This window comes from Apteryx rowi, unplaced genomic scaffold (genome assembly GCF_003343035.1).
Source record: "Apteryx rowi isolate R43461 unplaced genomic scaffold, aptRow1 scaffold_480, whole genome shotgun sequence".
Lineage (NCBI taxonomy): Eukaryota > Metazoa > Chordata > Aves > Apterygiformes > Apterygidae > Apteryx > Apteryx rowi.
Window position 1 is genome coordinate 295,891 of NW_020450739.1, and position 19,639 is coordinate 315,529.

Sequence of the window (19,639 nt, forward strand, 5' to 3'; positions counted from 1 at the left end):
GGCGTTGACGGGGGGAGCGGGGTGGCGGCTGCCGGGGCGGGTGCTGGAGCTGGTGTTCTCCTACCTGGAGCTGCGGGAGCTGCGGAGCTGCGCCCTGGTCTGCAAGCTGTGGCACCGCGTCCTCCACGGCGACGAGAACAGCGAGGTGTGGCGCAGCCTGGCGGCCCGCTGCCTGGCGGAGGAGGCGCTGCGCACCGACATCCTCTGCAACGTGCCCACCTACAAGGGCAAGGTGAGCCGTGTGCCGCCTGGGGCGGCGGCGGGGCCCGGCGTCGTTGCGCGCCCCGCGTTAGGAGCCGGGGAGGGGGTGGAGGAAGAGGATGGGTATCGCCCTTCCAGCGGCCCCGCCGGAGGGATCGGGATCACCCCTTCCTGCCTAAACGCCCTCTCCCTCCTTCTCTGCTAGGTACGTGCCTTTCACCATGCCTTTAGCACCAACGATTGCTCCAGGAACGTCTACATCAAGAAGAACGGCTTCACTTTGCACCGCAACCCCATTGCTCAGAGCACGGATGGGGCAAGGACCAAGATCGGCTTCAGCGAGGGCCGCCACGCGTGGGAGGTGTGGTGGGAGGGCCCGCTGGGCACTGTGGCCGTCATCGGCATCGCCACAAAGCGGGCTGCCATGCAGTGTCAGGGCTACGTGGCGCTGCTGGGGAGCGATGACCAGAGTTGGGGCTGGAATTTGGTGGACAATAATTTGCTGCATAATGGAGAAGTGAACGGCAGTTTCCCTCAGTGCAATAATGCACCGAAGTACCAGGTGGGTGAGACTTGGCACAGGCTGGAAGCTTAACTGTGTCTGGCAACTGTTGTCCTCCAAGAATTTCTTCATAGTGTATAGCAGTTAGCTGTTTGCTGAACTGAGCTTAAATGGTGATCTAGAGCAAAATGTTCCCTGCAGAAGGTAAATAATTGTGCTGTCCCAGGGTTTTTTCCCCTTAATTTAATGTTTCCTTAGATTACGTCTGTGTGTGTTGTTCAGTATTACTCATTCTCTGTTGTTTCCCCTACTGATGATAACAAATACGCTTTTATTTCAAGTATCAGGCGAAGAACACACACTATGGGTACTTATTTAAAGACAATTGCTTTTTGAAATAAAAGCTGACAAGGCTGTTCTAGCTATCTTAAGTAAAGATTTTCCCAGTCAGTAATATGTGTGTGTGTGGTAGGTGTGTTATCTTTTTGTTACCCTGCAGTGGGAGTTGAGGTTAGTGCTTAGGTAAGAATCTTCCTGCAAAAAACTGCAGCAATGCTGAGTGCTGTTTGTTTGCTCCCTGGCAGCGTTCCTAAAGGTGACATCCCTGGGCTGGGATGTGATGTTCAGATAACTAGATGTTATTAAAGAGGAAGTGCCATCCTGTCTTTTTGTCCATGTAGAAGTGGTTTACCTTTGCTCTTCTGGCCACCTGCACAACAATAGTTTGCCTGCTAGATTTCCTCACATTACAACCTCAACTATATGCAGTGTAATTCCTGTCTCATAACGTCAATGGTTTTGTATGAATGTTGACTCCAAGGCTGCTTGTATTTCAGTTGCGGGTGAAGGTTTGCTTAGCAACTTGTATCTGAAATTCCTAAATTTAACATAAAGGCTCACTGCCAAGCTCTTAACCTGATTTGATCTGGAACTCGTACCTGCCATTTTTGCAAACAAAACCTAAAATTAGTGTAATTAAAGAGATTTAGCTTTCTTTCTATTTGCATGTTTTCTAACATGGAAACGGTACAGACACTTTCCAGACTGAACCATTTGCGGTCAGTTTCTGTGATCCTTGTGTAGGCCTTTACACAGCAGCAGGGCAAGAAAAAGTTTTAAAGCCAGGTGAACTCTCATGTGGACTCAAGAGTGAACAGTTCTTGCAGTTGCTTCTTTCTTTTTAAAAATTGTTCGGAGCTCAGATTGGTGATCTTTTAAAGTATTTTATATTTAGTAAAACATTCACAGTGAGCTGCTTTTATATAATATACCAAAAGTAACTATATGTTTGTTAGCGTTAGAAGAAAAATGCGTTGATTAGAAGAAAATGCCAACATTGCAGTTGGCTTGTGGAGAATCAGAAGTTTGTGCTATATCATGTTGTGCTCGCTGCTGGTGTCTGTGACTTGCACTTACATTTGAAAAACGTGCTAGGTGAATGCAGGGAGCATCATGTATGTCCTGATCTGATCATCTTGCTGCATTCAGTGTTCATTTCACTCGTGTTTATATATATTTTAGTTTTTTTCATACTTACTTTGCCTAAGCTTTGCACTGTAATTTTTTTCTGCCTTGGTAAAGGAATCCCTCTGACAGTGACAGTACTTGCATAGTTGGTAAAATATTCTGGTATATTTTGTGTGTTGCACTTATCTTTTTTTGAAACAGGTTCATTGTCTTTAGAATTGCTCTTCACAGACATTACTGGTGAGTGATAACAACCGAATACAGAGTTTGGGTAACTTTGGGTGGATATCATTACAAAACTCCCACAGGCTGCAGAATGCTGAAGTAAATGCAATACATTATGCTAATTCTCAGTGCTGTTGCAGTGTTCTGATGTGAAGGGCTACCTTTGTTACTGTGGTGGGGGTTAGATATAGGTTGCCCATTGGAAGCTGCCAGTACAGGTACTCAGAATCTTACATGTATCAGTAAAATGGAGAAGTTCCACGGCAAAAGTAGCACAATCTTGAGAAACAGCCAAACCTCACTTTGACATGATCTGCTGTACTATACATGGGCTTTGCTTTATTTTTCATGTCTCCATCTGAATATGTTGACCTTTTTCTTTTGTTTTGTTTTTCTTCCTCTTCTTACTTCTGTTTCCAGATAGGTGAACGGATTCGAGTTATCCTGGACATGGAAGACAAAACATTAGCATTTGAGAGGGGCTATGAGTTTTTGGGAGTTGCATTCAGAGGATTGCCAAAGGTTTGCCTGTATCCAGCAGTGTCTGCTGTGTATGGTAACACGGAAGTGACTTTGGTCTACCTGGGAAAACCTCTGGATGGATGATGTGGATTGTTTCACTGGAACATCAAGATGTGGATGATTCGGAGGAGAAATCTGCATATTGGTTAGAGGGAAAAGTGAACTAGAAAAAAAGTGTGGGTGTGTGTCCAAGAACCATCAAGGAAACCATACAGAATTTTGAAATGGAGGACCAGCCATACTTCAGGAATTGTGTTACATTTCCTCTTTCTACCAGGCCAGACATATCCTCAGGGTTGCAGTTGGTTTAGTGGGAAGCTGACACATGCATGTTGCAACAGATTTCATTGCTAAGGTGGCAGTGTGTGACCTCAAATATTTAAGGAAGAATTTGATGTAAAACTGCTTGAGGAAATTAACCTGAGATTTGTAAGTAGCGTGTTTTGTGAAAGACTCCCATTTTAAAACTGCTTGTTCCTTCCCTTCCCTCCTTTGGGCCGGCACGGGTACCAGAGGAGAATAAGTCTGGTTGGGTTTTATTTACAATTTTTAATATACTGAGAAGCATGGTCTGTCTGGACTGCCCTTCTCTAGTAGAATGATATAAAATGTGTGCAGCTATTTTTAAGTGTATTTTAAAGGTTGTATATATATAACATGTTGAAAAGAACAGTTAAAACAAAAGAAAGAATTTGATTTATTCTAACTGGGATATAACTTCTCAAAGGGGAAAAAAACCCCACTACATGGCATCCAAAAAACCTCAGACAGGTATATAACATTCATGTAAGGGTATTTCTTTTGTTGTATTGTAAAGCATTTTGGGATGCTCTTGTGGAGTAAGGTGCTACATTGGCTCATTTTTGTGTAGCTGAAAGCTTCCATAGCTTTAGCAATATATTTGTTCTCTGTAAGAAACACAAGAAATTTTCACTACAAGTTTTTTTTTTGCCAAAATTTGTGGTCCCTTTTAAGAATGAAAGGTGCAACACTGTAGTGAGCTGATCTTCCTTTTGACACCAAAAAATACAAACTTCTTTTAAAAGAAGTCTTATACTCTCTAATCACTGTTGTAAAATGAGACTTTCGAAATAATGAAGAATCAACATTCAGCTTCTGAGTCGAGATCTTATTTTCAATTTAAAGTTTCATAAGTATTTAAGACTTGACTCAACCTAACTTAAATTGGCTTCTTTAAGTAAATAAAATCGCAAGTATTCATCTGCCCATTTTCAGTCAGGACTGGTAAAATTCTCACTTCCCTCTGGAGATTCTGGATCAGGTTCAGCATTTGGGCTTTTCACTTGCACTGTTTCTCTAAAAACTTTTTACAAAACCAACCAACACGTCAGCTTTATGGCATTCAACATATAGGCTGAAAAGGCTGTGAAGCTTAAGGGTGTAGTAAAGAGGTACTTTTGGGGGGAACTGCATTCCTCTGAGGTTGAAAGGCCTGTAGAAATCTAGGTGTCTGTCAGCCTTCATACAAAGAAAGCTAATTTAGCCCCCAGAGTGGGTTTCCTTTTAATAGGGCATTGAATTCTGTAAGCCCTGTGGCTAGCTCTTGACTTTCATTTCTTCTTGTTGGTGTTTCTCCAAGTTTAATAGTTCCATCTGAACTGTTTCAAAATTACTGATGGTGTGTTTTATAGGGGGGGAGAAGGAAATGTTTATACAACCTCTTTTTGTTTTATTTGTGCTAGAGAATGTGAATTGCTTAATATCAGACACTGATAAATCTCTGAGTGTGGAAGAGAAGGGAATTTCTCTTAGGTTGTTCATTTTTTCCCCATTACTCAAGTAATGTAAGGAAAATGGTACAAGCAGATGACTGGGATTCTTAGTCTGCTGCTGAAGAGCTATACTTGGAGTGCTTTTTACCTAACAGATAGTGAAGTTCTGCACTGGAACAGAGTGTGTACATTATTACCATTTAAAAGGATTTTAAAGTATTTATTTGTTTTACGTGTAGTTTATTCCTTAAAGGCAATATCTGTTGAGGTCAGTTTCTCTGGTCTGTGTTAAAAAAACAAATGCATAGTAAGAAATGAAGATGTTTTAAATGGTACTGAAAACAACTGAAAAAATGAAGTGAGACTGGTATATGAGTACCTTTTGGAAAAACCTGTTACAAATGTTGATTGTTTGTAGACTGTAAAGTATGTATCTACATAGCAGAAGCTTGTGGCATGAAGTAGGAAAAAAGGAAACAAAACCCTGTCCCACTACAGAGAAAAAAATCATCTCTTAGATGAATCTATTCTTCGTGCAGTCTTGACAAACATGACCTTTGCACTTGTTCATGAATCCAAGTAGAAGTAAGTAAACCCTGAGAACTTCCGAGGGATTTTATTCACAAATTAAGATTTCTTTCCATTCTTCAAATTGCGTCTTACCCTATAAATAGTTTCCCTCTAAATTAGAAATGGTAAAAGTTGAACATTCCTTCCTTAAGAGTGGGTTTGGGGGGACTCACTTATGTAAGATTAAACTTATTACTGGAGACCAATGCTAGCTGTACAAAATATTAAAATAAACTGCTATAATTCAGAAGGAAATATTTGTGTGTATTGTTGTAATGACATTCATGATGTACCGATAAGAAAAATGGAGTCGTAGTTTGGTGTGTCAGAACAAATTCTTATTGTCAAGAAGATGAAGGTGTTACCGTGTGATTTGCTGCATGAGTATTTAAAAAGCAAGAATCTGGCTAATGATTATGAGAACTTGAAAACTCAATAGTCTAATAACAATGCTTATGAAATTACATTTTCTGAAACAGGAATGCTCCTGTGTGGCAGTACAGTAGGGGGCAGCAGCTAACAGCTGGAGGTGTCTTGGTTCAAATTACCTATTGTGGGTTGTGTTGCCCTACTGCTGTACTGCGGTGCCTTCTGTCAGAGGACAGCTTCTCAGCTTCTCTCTGTTTCTTTAGCTTTTCAGTATTTCTCGGTACTTCATGGAGGATGTAGGGACTCCAGAATGAAGAAGGGATTCTGTCCCCCAATAACAAGATCCAAGATGAGCAGTGTTATTTAGTGAAAACAGAGGGTATTCTGGTATCAGACTTTCTTTACTCAATTATTATTCAGAGTATAGAACACTGCGGAAATGTTTTGAAAGTTTTGTTCTTTCAGGGAGGCATGGAAGGGATGTGTTCACTCACACTGTCAGCATTCTTTTAAAATCGGGCCATCACTTGAAGCAAGTGTGTTTGTGAGAATGTTACAGAGTAAGACTTCTGCTTGATTGGCTGAGTATTTTATTATTCAGCATTACATAGATAGGCTTACTTGAAACTTGTTTTTTTACTTTTTTCTCGCCATCCTTAAAAACTACTATGAGAGAGGCAGCAGACCTGAGTATGAACAATTCAAGTAGTTGTACTACTAGATCCAATTTAACTATTCTACATCCATATTTCTTCTTAAATGGCCTTACTTCATTAAGCTTGTTATGTGTTCCATATGTGTGGATATATTCAACTGGCATAAAGTTAAGAATCTTGTCAAACCAGGCACCCCTTAGCTTGCAGATTTTTCCACTTGGTAAATCATTTTGAGGTCATCTTTGTTCATCTTCTGTACTTTGGGTTTGGATTACTTAGTAGAAAACAGATGGTGAGACTACCACTGAAAGAACGTTGTCTCTGAGAGGCCAAGTCTGCAGCCACCTTCAGAATAATTCACCCTGTTTTTGTGGCTGGGAGAGGATGATCATCTGTATCACCAATGTCTCTTGAGTAATTTTGAGCTGAGGTCCTGTGCTGAAACAGTCATGCAACTGGTACAGAGATTTCTGAGTAATCTGAATTCCTAGATGTGGAAGAGGGTAAGGCAGCAAGGTCTGGTAGAATGCCTAATGCCATTCTGCAGTGGAGAGCTGGGATTCGGACGCAGTTCTCCTCTCTCACCTGTGAGCTATGGCCAGTATGCTTCTTCCCTACAACTCTCCTAGGCTTGTCTCTTTTGGCTATTGATTATACAAATATATTGGTATAATGAAGATCTTGTGTGTGTAAGGTTCAATATGTGGAGAGTCAAGAAGAATGGGCTCCCTGTGCTAAGATATTGTAGTTTTGTTCTTTCTTTTTTTTTTTTCCTTGCCTTTGGGACCTTCCTTCTCTCTTTCACCTTAAGAATGCAAAAAAGCTTCAAAGAGCAGAGAATATGTGCCTGCTTATACGGATTCACATGATGCTTACGCAAATGTTATATTAGCTTTTGTTAGGCTGCATTGGCTTCAGGCCGTTTGCTCTGTTCTGGATAGGTTCTTAGACTTTGCTCATCCAGTGTATTTCCAGTGCTGCATTAAGCAGCATGGCTGTTTTGTTTTTTTCATTCACAGCACAGCAAAAGTGTGTAGTGGAGTGTCTCGTTTTGGCAGGATTTAAATATACATGTTCTGATGTACATGTGGGACGGGAATGGGAGTGGCGACGAGTCAGGGAAATACCATTTTCTGCTATGGGTATCAATTGTAAGGTTTGTGCTATTCCTGAATTCAGGGAGAGATTCAGTCCAGTCTGTGATGGGTCCTAGAGGCTCTGTTTTCTGTATGGGTGAATTTTATCCCTGTGATACCAAGTTCTGTTTTGCCAGAGGAGTTCAATTGCCAGTTGCAAATTTAATTCCAAGGCTTTGTGCAATTTGTGGTTATAGTTCAGACACAGATGGTATCTTGGTTTGACCTAAAATTAGATGGGATCTTGTAGAGAGACATCTGGGAGAAAGCAGATGTGCACTTGGTAGCTGTGTGGGTGAGAAATGGTACTATAGCCTTCTGTATCTCTTGGAGCTTTCAAAGTGATAAATTCTTAAATGTGTATATTATGTGGCTGAAGTCCAAATAACTGAAGAGTAACTGAAGCCAGCCAGGGCAACATGCTGCAGGGTGGGGCAGAATCTCAAAGCCAGCCAGATATGATAGATCATGTTTATTGTGGGAGCTACTGAAAGAGGTCTTGTTTTCAGCAAGGAATTTAAGAATGCTCTTGAAATACAATGTGAATTTGAACAAATGTGATCAATAATCAGAGGAGATTGTGTTGTGACTGTGAACTCTGAAGCACTTTATTCTCTCCAGCAGATTCACTTCTGTTTTGCTCAGATTCAGCTTCAGCCAGTAGCTCTTCATCTCTGAGCTGAGCTGGATTACAACACTGGCCTTGGAGAAGGACAGGTAGAGCTCTGACATCTGTCTGTTGAAGCAAGGGGTCAGTGTGTGGTGGACAAGTCTTGAGTGAGGGAGAGAAATACAGGAATCTGGAATAAATATTTGTAATTTAAGATGAGAACATATGCAAGTCGCACTGACCTGGTTTCAACTCTATATTCTAGCACGCTTCCAAACTCTCTGCATCAAGAATTCGCTTGGCCAACATCTCTGCAAGCTTGTGCAGGAGTGAAGAAGTTTGATGCCTTCTAGATGAAAGGCTAGAATCAATTTTTCTAGCACAAGGTACTTCAGAGTTGGCTAAACAACAGTGTTTGAAGAACTTCCCTTCTCTGACTAATGATTTGACTACCTTGGTCAAGAAGAACATCAGCTGTTCAGAGCTCACACAAAAGAGGTCAATCAGTTCCACAGGTCTTGGCTTCAGAATCCTTTAGGATGTCCAGCATTTCTTGATAGGTGAGCTATGCAATTTTTTATTAACTGAGCAAAACTCTAAATTTCTTGTTGTTGTAAGTGTGTCATGAAATCTGTTGGGAGATTAGAAGCATGACCTGAAATATCAGGTGACTAACTACTCTGTATGATGAAGCTAAGAACTCAATATGGCCATTTGTTATGGGACAGAAGTCTGTTCTTGGCTTTGGCACTGGCTCATAGTGGCACTGGCCTTAAGTCAATTGTGTGACCTTTTTTTCCATAAGATGACCGAAGGGTTGCCAGAAAAGTTAATAATTCAAAATCATTTGGAAAAGTAGCCATGCTAGAGAGAAGATTTTTTAGCATTTTTTTTCTAATTAAAATGCACTGGTGAGTGTGTATTTTGGGGAGTCCTGAGAATAAAATTGTCCTATATGTGACTTCTACTAGCAAATGCCATTTGGTTTTGTTAATTTTGGCCATGTTTCAGGTGACAAAACTAGCCAGGAGCAGATGGCCTTGATCCTGTGGGCTGTGTCAATGTGTCTTATGTTGAGGCTGAATTTCTGTTGGCTAGTACCTATCTGTACTCTTCTTCTGTCTGCCTTTGAATCCAATAGCAACCTGGTACAAATTAGCTTTTCTCTCCATTTACTGATGATATATATATTTTTTAATTTCCTTAACACAGGGGCATGTCTTCCAGATGGCTGCCTCTATTTTTTTCTATCCCATTTTCACTGGGATGATGACAGCAGCAATGAATTAAAATAATACCTAGTATCATCATAGTTTGATCATACAACTGCTGATAAAACATTTTCTCTAAGTATTTGAGATGTAATTAGCCATGAATCTGTGCATTTCAATACTGATATTTCAGTTCTAGCCAAATCTTCGCATTTCTTCTCATTTTGACTTTATTACCGTGTTACTTTATTACCTGTATGAGCTTTATATGTTTTTTCATAAAGAGTTGATGGAATACTCCTGTTGAGCTGCAAGTAGGCTGCAAGCTGCTGCTTTTGTAATATTTTGCTTAAAGCTTAGGACTTTACAGTGCTCCCTTACCCCGGGTGTTACAGACTGTGGGTTGTTMCTTTCCTTTGTCTTTTCTCCCTTTGTTGCCCTACTGAATCTGCCTTTCATCAGTATCTACCTAGGAAGGAATTTCCTGCTGATCTAATTGCCTCTAAGTATGATATGCCACTATTAGACCATCTTCACATTTTCTAAATTGCTCTGCTCTGGTCACCGGCAAGAATGCAGTTATCTCTGCTGTGTGTGCTTCCGTTCTCTGGATGTTGCTGGTTCTTGCACCATGTGGATAATCGGTGAGATTTGTGGGCAAAAAAACTGCATTATTGAAGGGTGCTCTAGGATCCTTTTTGCATTTTTAAAACAGGTTTTAAACGGTTAGGAGGAGGACATGTTTGATTTCTTTCAGTGACAGCAGTCTAGCTTGCACTATGGTATAATTCAACAGGAAGGAAAATGAATGAAATGAAAAATGAATATTGAAAGTTTTTCCTGCAGTGGTGTTGAACCTGCTAATTCATACAATAAGCAGCATTTTTCATACTATTATACATGTCGTGTGACTTTACAATGAATTCTCCCTCTTCCCCACAAGAGGGCAAAATTAACAGTGCTGTGGGAGCCTTTACTTTATATTTCCTAAGTTTTGTACAGAATAAATGTTTAACGTGCCCCTTCTTTATTAATACTTGTTTATGTCCTCTTAAAAAAAAAAAAGAAATTATCATGGAGCAATGGATAACAGAAATAGAATTTTTGAAATATGTTTCTTCATATTTCTTCAGCCTAAAACTAGGCTGAGCAAATCCTTTCAGTTCAGAAGATTCTTATTTTCATGGACAATAAATGGAGCTGAGACTCCAATATAAAAGGCAGAATGGGACTGAGAGGCTCCAACAAAATGTTGCTGCTGCTGTTCAAGGGGAGGATGTACCTTTAGTCAAACACATATCAGTCTAATTTTTCACAGACCTGCTTTTCTTACTCTCAAGGTTTTCTGACCAGGGAATAGTGACTTCTTGAAAGGATTATATTAAAAAAAAAAGAAAGAAAGAAAAAAGGAGTTGAAAAAGTCATTAAAAAGGGATTTTAAAATAAAACTGTCATTATGTGTTGTAAGTTGTTTATACCTCTGCAATTTTACAAGCTAAACAAACAGCGGTGTTTTTTTCTTTCAAGTCTGCACTTGCAGGTCTGTCATGGGGTAGCTGGACTTGTTTTCATGTTTGCTTGATTTTGACTTTTTAGTCCATATTGTTACATTTGTGTGATATATCTACCAGCAGACAGGAATGGGGAATTGTGCTTGAATGAGGAAAAACGTGAAGCTACCATATGAGCTTGTATCTTGACTTTTGTGTTGTGTCTGATCTGCTTGTGGGCTGCCCGTTTCTGCTGCTAAAGCTCCTGTATTTTTCATCTGGTCCCTGTGAGAAGCAGCACGAGCATTATTTCGCTTGCCAAAGCTCACTAGGGACAGCTGGCCACCTGCATAGCACAGCAGCTGTCACCCTTCCCATTCTGCATGCACCTATGTTTCTTGGAGGGCAGCAGTACACTGACATTCAGAACATAGAAGAGGTGATTTGCCTTTGCACTCTCTCTGTTGCAAAGTAAGATGATGGCATCCTCTTCTCTTGGAACAACTACTATGTCGTATAGCAAGATGCTTATACCAAGTATTTCTGGCTAGTTTAGCAGGGATGCAATGCATTATGGGCTCAGCTTAGCACAAAATCTCAACTATACTTTTTTTTTTTTTTTTAAGATATATATGATTGGTGGCTGCCTAATGTCAAAATAGTAATTAAGATGCACAAGTCTGGTTAACGTAATGGTTAGCACTGCTCCCAAGATCTGCATGTGTCAAAAAGGTTGAAATACAACAAAAAAGACAATTTACATATGTATTTTGAATAACTAATATTGTACTTTTATCTGCCCTAGGGATTTTTTAAGTCCTTCCCCAGCTGTGCTGCAGAAGGTGAAAACTGTATTAAGCTCTAAAAAGAGAAAAAGCCACCCAGAGACACTGTGCAACCTTACGGCTTCCATCCTTTGCTGTTCCTTCTTCCCCTCCCTGAGCCTCTTTGAACTCTCTTCCTTATGGGACAATGTATGATATCTAAGTTGCTTTTCTTTTTTGTGCTGTTAGAAGCGGGAGGAAGAGGACAGTAGGAGGGTGGAGAGAATAGGTGATGGAAAGGTGAATGACACATGACACATGACCTTCATATGTGTATAGAGTTTTATTGCTCATGACTTGTGCTCTGCCCCTAAATGTGTTATTGTGTGTTTTGCAGAGTATTTTTTTTTAATTTCCTTTCTTGAACTTCTGATTTCAGGTGGTGAACCTCCTTTCATTTGCACAGTACAATCTTCACATCTTCAGAGGCATGTTCTAAAGCCAATGACAGATGTGAAAACAGCTGTTTTACAAACAACATGTACAAAATGTCGTCCTCTTGCACACACACAAGCTGAATTATGTGCCTGCAATAAGACACGCTGGCACCCTTAAGTCCTGATGTTTTTGTTTCAAGCACTCTGTCAAATGTGTTTTGTAGCAGTTGAGAAAATTGAGGCCAAATGATACCTGATCAATAACAGGAAACATGGACCTATTTTCAACCAAAGTAGGTGAGCATATATTGTACATATGATCTCCCCTTAGGCTGTGTGTAGCTTAATCACATGTTAAACTTGGGAGCAAGTGCTGTACTCCATGCACAAAATCTCAGTGGTACCTGTTTACATGTAATGTACTGCTGGTTGCAGCTTCAGCTCAAAGAGAGGCTTCAGTGACTTGAATCTAAAAGCCTTCAAGTTAGCAAGCAAGTTATTAAACCAAGGTTAGGAAGTCCTTTTGTTACTTTAGCATCCTATGCTTATGAGAAGTAAGCTGTATCTGATTGCTTTTAAACAGTAATTTAAAGACTCTGCCACTTTCCCAAAAGGCTATCAGTATGTGCCTTTATATTTTTAAAGTGTTGGCCAAACCTGCCGATAAGGAAATGGATGTGGACGAACATGCTTTTTGTGTGGTATTCTGAATACTGCAGTTGTCAAAGCTCTTCAGCCTTTATGTCTGCCAGCAGCAAAGAGCAGCAAGTTTCCAAGACAGACCAGGGAAGGACAATCTGAACAAACATTAATGAATGGGATTCAGGTGAGTGTGAAATATGGAAGTAAGGTGTTTTCCCACTTAAATCCATGGTTCTGGCCTAGATTTTGCTCTCCTTGTTATCGCTCCACTAAGGTAGGTCTTCAGAGACTGACAGAGCCTGTTCTCCATCTCTGGGAGGTGATTTGTCTTTACTGGCAGATTGTTACGGCTGTTCTCAGAATGATAGTAGAGTACAAGAGGGGAAGATCTACTTTCTTAATCAAAGCATCTGTTTGAACTTTTCTCCCTCTTGCATTCCTTTGTTAATTCTTTCTCTGTGCTTGGGGGTAAGGAAAGGATCTTGAATCAAGACATGCAAGCCTACTTTGAGTTTCTCCCAGATACAGCTTGCAGGGATGAGGTCTCTCAGATACAATGATAATGATGTCACTTTGCCTCAGAATTTCTTTTAAAAAAAAAGCAAAAAAACACCCAAAACACAGAAACTCATATCCTGGCAGCTTTTTCCTGGGTTTTATGTTAGACCAAGGAATGTGCCCCAAGTATAAGAGGGCACTCCAATCCCCAAACCCTGTAGATTGGCTTTTCTTCATCACTTGTCCCTAACTGTGATGCTAGAAAGGAGGGATGGTGAGCCCAAAGGCTGAAGACCAAGGTAAGGAAGACTTTTGAGTGTGAACACTTCAGCTTGCTTCAGGTGCCAATTCAAATCTGCCCTGAGAAATGTTATGAGGTTGCTGCATAGTAGGAACCTTGGTTTTTCTGGCCAGAAGGGAAAGCTGGGTGGGGATATGCTTAGCTCTGTAAGGAGGTTAGATACTTTCACTTCCCTTTGCACTAATGACACTATTTCTCACTTCTCTTAAGCAGAACAGCAGCAGGAAGGGCGTATATGTGGGAGTAATTTTTCTTGTCACAGTTTGCATTACTGAATGATGTCAGGGCAGTGACTTGTCAATAACCTGCTGGTGAGTTAAGAGCCTCTGGTCCTGACAGTTTTATGCTCAAATCTTTGGTAAATATGCTGGAGTGGATGGGTCAGATGTTTTTCTTGCTGTCTTGAAGAATCAGCTGTCAGCAGGTTTTGATCACAGTACAGTAAAAAAATTGAGAGCAATTTACCCATATCTTGCAACCCTGAAGAAAATCTTGGGCAACTGAATTAGGCGYAACCAAAGATCAAGCTATAGATTTAAGCAACTTGATCATGAGGCTTTTCAGCTCTTGAGGAGTTCTGGGAGGAAAAATTAGTAGTCCTCTCTGTTCTCTAACTTTAGGCACTTGCTTCTTCTGCAAATGTATTGCAAGCAGTTCTCTAGAACAACTAAACTTCCAGTATTCTTTGCCTCAGATCATGATTCAAAAGAAAGTGGATGTATTTAGCTTCCAGTTGCTATAGAAATGCAAGGTATTTCAGCATTGGATGCCTGGGCCAGGCAGGGAAGTCCTGTGGCAGGCACTAGTCCAAAGAACTTGTGTTGTGAGTTGATGCTCTGCACTCTAGCCTGCTTCACCACTTTCCAAGAGGGAGGTTCGCTTTATGGTGATGGTGGATCCCTTATGCCTGCCTGTGTGATGATCACTGCTCTACAGTAGCCTATTGGTAGCAGATCTCAGATCCTCAGTCTAGGAAAGATGGGTAGGTGAACACTACAAGAGAAAGCGGGGGCGTAGCCACAGGGGTGGACTGGCTGTGTGTGCGGGTATGTAGCGGGGAAATGAGATCACTTCTGTGGCTATCTCCTCTGTGGCTCACTTCCTCCTCATTTACATCTCACGTACTGTCAGATTTGGGAGAAGGAAGAGTGGAGACCACAGAGACAGCGCTGCCTCTGCTGTATCTCCCCTACAGAAATGCGCTGTGCAGCTCTGCCCTCCTGCATGGGAACTAGGGGTGTGCAGCTTCACCCGTTGGTGCAGGAGAGCCCAGAAAGTGGATGTGGCCGAGCCGCTGACCAGCTCGCCTCTTCCTCTACCTCACAGTGCTGCACTTTCAGAAACTTGCTTTTGCTTTCTACTAAGACCTATTTCTGCCTTCTTTCTGAGCCTCTTGGAGAACACTTGCTGCTTTCAGAGACTGAGGCTTTTCAGGGTGAAAGGATGGCTCCTCTCTGAAAATTGATGCTGTGGGACTCCTTGTTGCGGTCCAGATCCTCAGTCAGGTGTCTTCAGTTTCCAAGCCCACAGGCATAATTTTCGCAGCCGCTAGTGCTGGAAGCTCACTTGCGTGGCTTTAGGCTTCTTCCAAAGGGTGGGGTCATCTTCCCAGCTCATGGAGCCCCAGTGTCTGCAGGTGCCAGTGTTGGAATGAGCTGCAAAGGCAAGAAAACCAGCTCTGCTGGCTCCGTGGGACTAATGCATGGCAAGAAACAAATCCTCACATTAATAACTGAGATTGGAGAGCTTCCGCTGTATTGCTGTGCTAGCTATTAGCTGAACACATCAGACAGTGCAAATGCTACTGTAAAAATTGTCTAGTGCATTCAAGAGAGAGGTATTTTTGCTGTTGAGTCCATGAATGTAACTGAATGAGCACAGAATCAGATTTATTGAGCAAAAAAGCATCTCTGTTTAGACCAATTCACTTTGAAAAGCAATATCCAGAATTACAGACTTCTTTAAGTCCCCTCTTTCCATCAGAAAACCCAGCAAGAGCTAGAAGACTCTTGATGGCTGAGCTGCTGGAAAAGGGGGGAGCAAAGCTGAGCTGCTTTGTAGATGTGGATAAATGGGTAATTGTAGAACGAGAGAGCGCCACAGGCATGGGCTGCCTTTGGAAAGAGTGCTGACAGCAGCAGTGTGTTGGTACAGTCAGCACAGACTGGGATGCTTTGAATGCTGAGATTCTCCTGCACGTGAGCAACCATGCGATTGGAGACTGCAGCCTGAAGTTTTAGTCATTAATGTTAGTACAAGTGCGTCCTTGCAAGAAGAAAGAAGCATGGTTAGCTAAACAAGCCAAGCAAGTCATTCGGGCTACAGCTAGGGAAAAAAAAAAAAAAAGATTTTGAAGCTGGTCATAAACTGCTGACATTTATCTCTGAGTTCCTACTGCAAGAAATACACTGGACAGAAGCTGTGCTTCTTGCAAAGCTCCGGTTAAACTACAACAATGAGGCTGTGGAAATGCATGTGCGTTTACTTCAATGCACCTCGGCCATCCTAGGACTGGTCACGTAATTCATTATTCTGTGGGAATAAACTAGGTAGATTTCCCATCTCGTAAACAGCCAGAATACAATAGTGCAAAGTAGCAAAGGGGGAAAACCTAAGAAATTCAGCCAGCAGAACGTTCAGAGCTTTTGTTTAAAATTAAGCCATACAGCTGGCCATTTTAGCTTTTCCCTTTTAATCACATAATGAATTATTTGCTTCCTTTATTATGTTCACAGTTCATTTTAAAATAGAGGCATCTGTAAGTTGGGGCTTCTGATATGTGGTAGGACTTCAGCTTCCCTAGGGAGTATCATATTGTATCGTTTTATCCAGAGCAGGGGATTGAATTCAAATTCTTCACTTGCTCTTTTGATACTCCGGGTACAGAAGCAGCCCAAAAATAGACTTGTTGTTCACATGGGACAGGACAAAGTGTTGCCATGTAGTTTAATGGCTATTCCACTGCTTTTTCCTCTCTAAAATGAAACTGAAAAGTACAGAGAAAGAATGAGTTAGAAAAGTCAGTTAGCAGAGGAATACTGATGCATTTGCATTGTCTGTACACACTTCATTCAAGCAGCAAATGAAAACGTGATGCAGGTTTTAAAGATAAAATTTTGATTTTTTTTTTAATTATTATTTTCTGAGTTGCTGCTGACCAGTATTTAAATATAGCTTCCAAACTAAAACTCTTTTCCTACCTAACTGAAGCCCAAAGCTGCTGATCAGGTCTTGCTCTAACTCGCCTCGGAGCAGAATTAGGATTGGAAGAGGACAGAATTGGGTTTTGCCTGTTTCTTTCCCCTTAGGTTTGCTTTCTAACACCGCCTCTGCACCTTTGCAGTGCCTAGAAAAGAAAGGAGAGAATCAAGAGAGATGCCGGTCTTCACAAGGGTGACTGCTCTTTCCTTTCTGACAAGGTTCAGCAAGCGAGATATTAGTTAGCAGGAGAGCCCTGAAGCGGTCGCTGTGAGGTTTCAGCGTGAATGTCTCCCGGCGAAGCTCTTCAGCGCGCTGGTTTCAGGTGCTAGCTGTAGCGCCTGGGTCATGTTCTGAAGGGTCTGTGCAACCATAAGGCATCAAACAGAAGTTGTATTTTAGACTGGAAGTAGTTTTGGCCAACCAAATTTCCGTTTGATACCCCAGTTATGGGCAGATCAAATGAAACAGCAGGCACAGGTAGAATGGCTGCTCTTAAGCCTGCCTAATAATTTCTGCAGCGCTGTTTTGCAGTTTCCCATAAGCCTGGAAATCATAATGTTTTTGTAGGTCTGTATGTAACACTTGCCAGGCTCCAGCTTGACAGAGTAGGTGGTTTTCTACACTCTGTATCCCTTTCCCTTTGCAGGGCATGCTCCTCTCCTGACGGGCAAAATGTCAGAGGCCAAGCACAAGCCGGAGACTTTCCCGTAATGCTTTGCATGATCCTGAAGGCTCCTGTCCTCCCTTGTTGGACTAGTTTAATTACCTCCAGTTCTCCATTGCTGTGGGAGCAGATGAAACCTACCAAGAAGCATTTCTGTTTCATTTTGCCCTGACTTAGCTGGGGCTGTGGCCCTTGCACTCTGGACAGCTGTCTGAACTGTGAGTGATCCCTTCTCTTGGTGGTTCCACTTTAGAAGAAATCATATTTCCTACAGGACAAGAAGAGCATGTTGAGGTCTCCTCAGCGGCAGTGAATTGCTTTCCATTTTCTGTTCTCCATTCCTGCAATGTCTTCTGTCGGGCACCGCACCGCAGTGCAGCAACCAACCAGGAGGGTCAAACTCTGCCACAGGCTTTTGTTCTGGGTCCTGGTGCCTGCACATCAGTATGTAGGTACCACCTGAAAAGGAGGAAAAGAGAGTGTCAGAAGCAAACAAGGACTTGCTATCTCCCCTCCTTCCCTAATGCCACCTGTGTCTTCATTTTGCCTTGCCACCTCTGTGTCTCTTCTCAGAGCTGCTCTACGTTCCCTCCTTACCCACCTGGCTCCAGATGTGCCAGGCTACCCCTAGCAATTTGTTATGCTTCTCAAGCTCACGCAGCTCATTTTGCCCAATGCAGGCCTGAGGACAGTTCAGAAACCTCTGGCCAGCGAAGGTGAGAAGCAGCTGGCAGCAGGAACACCCTCCCCAGCACCTCTAGCCATAGGATGTACATCTGTCTCCATCCTTCATGAAGTTTTGAATCTTCTTCAGAGCCTCCCCTCTCCCTCACCATCCATCCTATCTGAGCGTGACTCTTTCCTCTGGTTGTTTCCGCAACATAGTGAGCTCTTGGAAACTCTGCAATGCTGTGCTTCTCCAGGCTTCCTTCTTGTTTCAGCTTTTCTCTTGGTTTGTACCTGAAAACTGGAGGGCTGTTAAAAGAAAAAGATGAAGGGGGGAGGGGGAAGAGAGGAGAAATGGAGGAAGCTCTCTGAGTGCAAAACCTTACTGAGAATCCCAGTCCTTCCCTACAGCACCAGGAATTGTAACTGCCCATGTGGAAACTGCTCCAAGCAGCAGAATCTCCTTGAATTTAATCCACCTGTGCCATTGACCTGGATTGAAGCTTGATGAAGAGCTGATCAGATCAGCAGTTCCTGGCAGCTCAGTCCTATGCCTTTACTGTGTTGATGAAAGAAAAAACAAACAAACAAAAAACCCTCCTACTTCTCAGTGGGAGAGCTGGCAGGAAAGGGATAACAGTGCGCAAAAGGAACAGGGGAAAGGAAGAGGAGGGGGGTAAGCAGCAGCTTCAGGACGTTTTCAAAACCATCCGGCTGCAGGATGTGGGGAAAGCGTGAAATAAATCATGCTGCCAGGTGCCTAACCATAGGCTGTGGGTGAGCACAGAGCTGCGTGGCTGCTCTGCGGGCTGCGGGGAGCAGGCCTGATGTGCTGCTGCCTTTTAGGCAGAGCAGCGTGGGAGAAAGGCGGGTGGAGGGCGGATGAGCAGGAAGGAGGGCTTCCCTGCCCCCAAGGTGCTCCCTCTGTGAGCACCTCTGCTTCTCGTGAAAGGAGGATTTACTCAGTGTCTGTCAGCCAAAGTGGCTGCACTGTGGAAGAGGAGAAAGGATGGAAGAGGACCCAAAGGAAGAGCAAGAGAGGAGTAATGTTGTCCTTGTGCGTAGACTGAATTGGGGGTATGTGTGGCTGGTTTGAATGTTGCTTGCTGTCAGTGATTTTTGGAAAATCTCAAGATGATCCCTCTTTAATTCTTGAGTGTTTTCTGTCCTTCTGACTTCTTTTTCCTTGGGATTGGTCGCTCAGAAAGCTGCACTTATTTGGCTTTAGGGACAAGCACCAAACTCACAGAGTCTTTTCCAAGGGGATGATGCTCTACTTGAAAGGCTGTCTGGTTGCTAAGATAACAGGTTCTGATTTCACAGCTATATTCCCTTTCCTCTTGGCTCCTCCCCACCATCCCTTTATCCCCTTCTCTCCCCTGCAGAAGCTGGGGATGAAGCACACTCTGCTTTCTCCCCCAGCTCCTCCTGGGCCATGCAAAGATGGCAGAAGGGAGGATCACCTCATCGGGGATCACCTTGTTCAGTGTCAGTGCATGAAGAGCTAAGCAGGGATTTCTTCAGAAGATTTCACAGGACCCTCTGGATCACCAAAGAATGGGGTATTCTCAGGTGAGGATGCCCAAGCGTTACGACTCTGGACTTCCTTGCCCTCTGCTGTATCTCTGACTGCTCCTGCCTCTCCGAGTGTGTCATAAAATATGAGTGGTCTTGGTGTGGGATCAGCTTGTTTCAGCTGTTTTGGGGGAAGGAGCAAGACTGTAATTGTAGGGCTCAGCTCTCTGTGTGACCTAGAGCAACGCTATGGGAATTT

The 19,639-nt window shown here is 42.6% G+C and overlaps 3 protein-coding genes across 18 annotated transcripts in view; 2 read left to right on the plus strand and 1 right to left on the minus strand.

The window, feature by feature from the left end:
• WDR53 (WD repeat domain 53) overlaps positions 1–152 on the minus strand; it is a 7,792-nt gene extending 7,640 nt beyond the window's left edge. The window contains exon 1 of the mRNA XM_026078583.1: positions 65–152. The gene's annotated coding sequence lies outside the window, so the exon portion shown is untranslated. The remainder of the gene's footprint in view (positions 1–64) is intronic.
• Positions 14–5,475, plus strand: FBXO45 (F-box protein 45; the record flags this gene model as incomplete). Its single annotated transcript, XM_026078596.1, has 3 exons — positions 14–232; positions 407–763; positions 2,816–5,475. Coding segments are annotated over 3 exons (762 nt in total), but the record flags the coding sequence as incomplete, so codon positions are not given.
• Positions 3,266–19,639, plus strand: part of NRROS (negative regulator of reactive oxygen species) — a 38,875-nt gene continuing 22,501 nt past the window's right edge. For 4 of the 16 annotated variants that reach the window (XR_003255624.1, XR_003255623.1, XM_026078572.1 and 1 more), the window contains exons 1-6: positions 3,274–3,346; positions 8,006–8,098; positions 8,257–8,551; positions 11,896–12,190; positions 12,539–12,719; positions 17,182–19,437. The gene's annotated coding sequence lies outside the window, so the exon portion shown is untranslated. Of the gene's footprint in view, positions 3,347–8,002; positions 8,099–8,256; positions 8,552–9,774; positions 9,847–11,497; positions 11,667–11,895; positions 12,191–12,538; positions 12,720–17,181; positions 19,438–19,639 lie in introns of all 16 variants that reach the window. The other 12 variants (XM_026078571.1, XM_026078569.1, XM_026078570.1 and 9 more) reach the window with 12 other exon arrangements.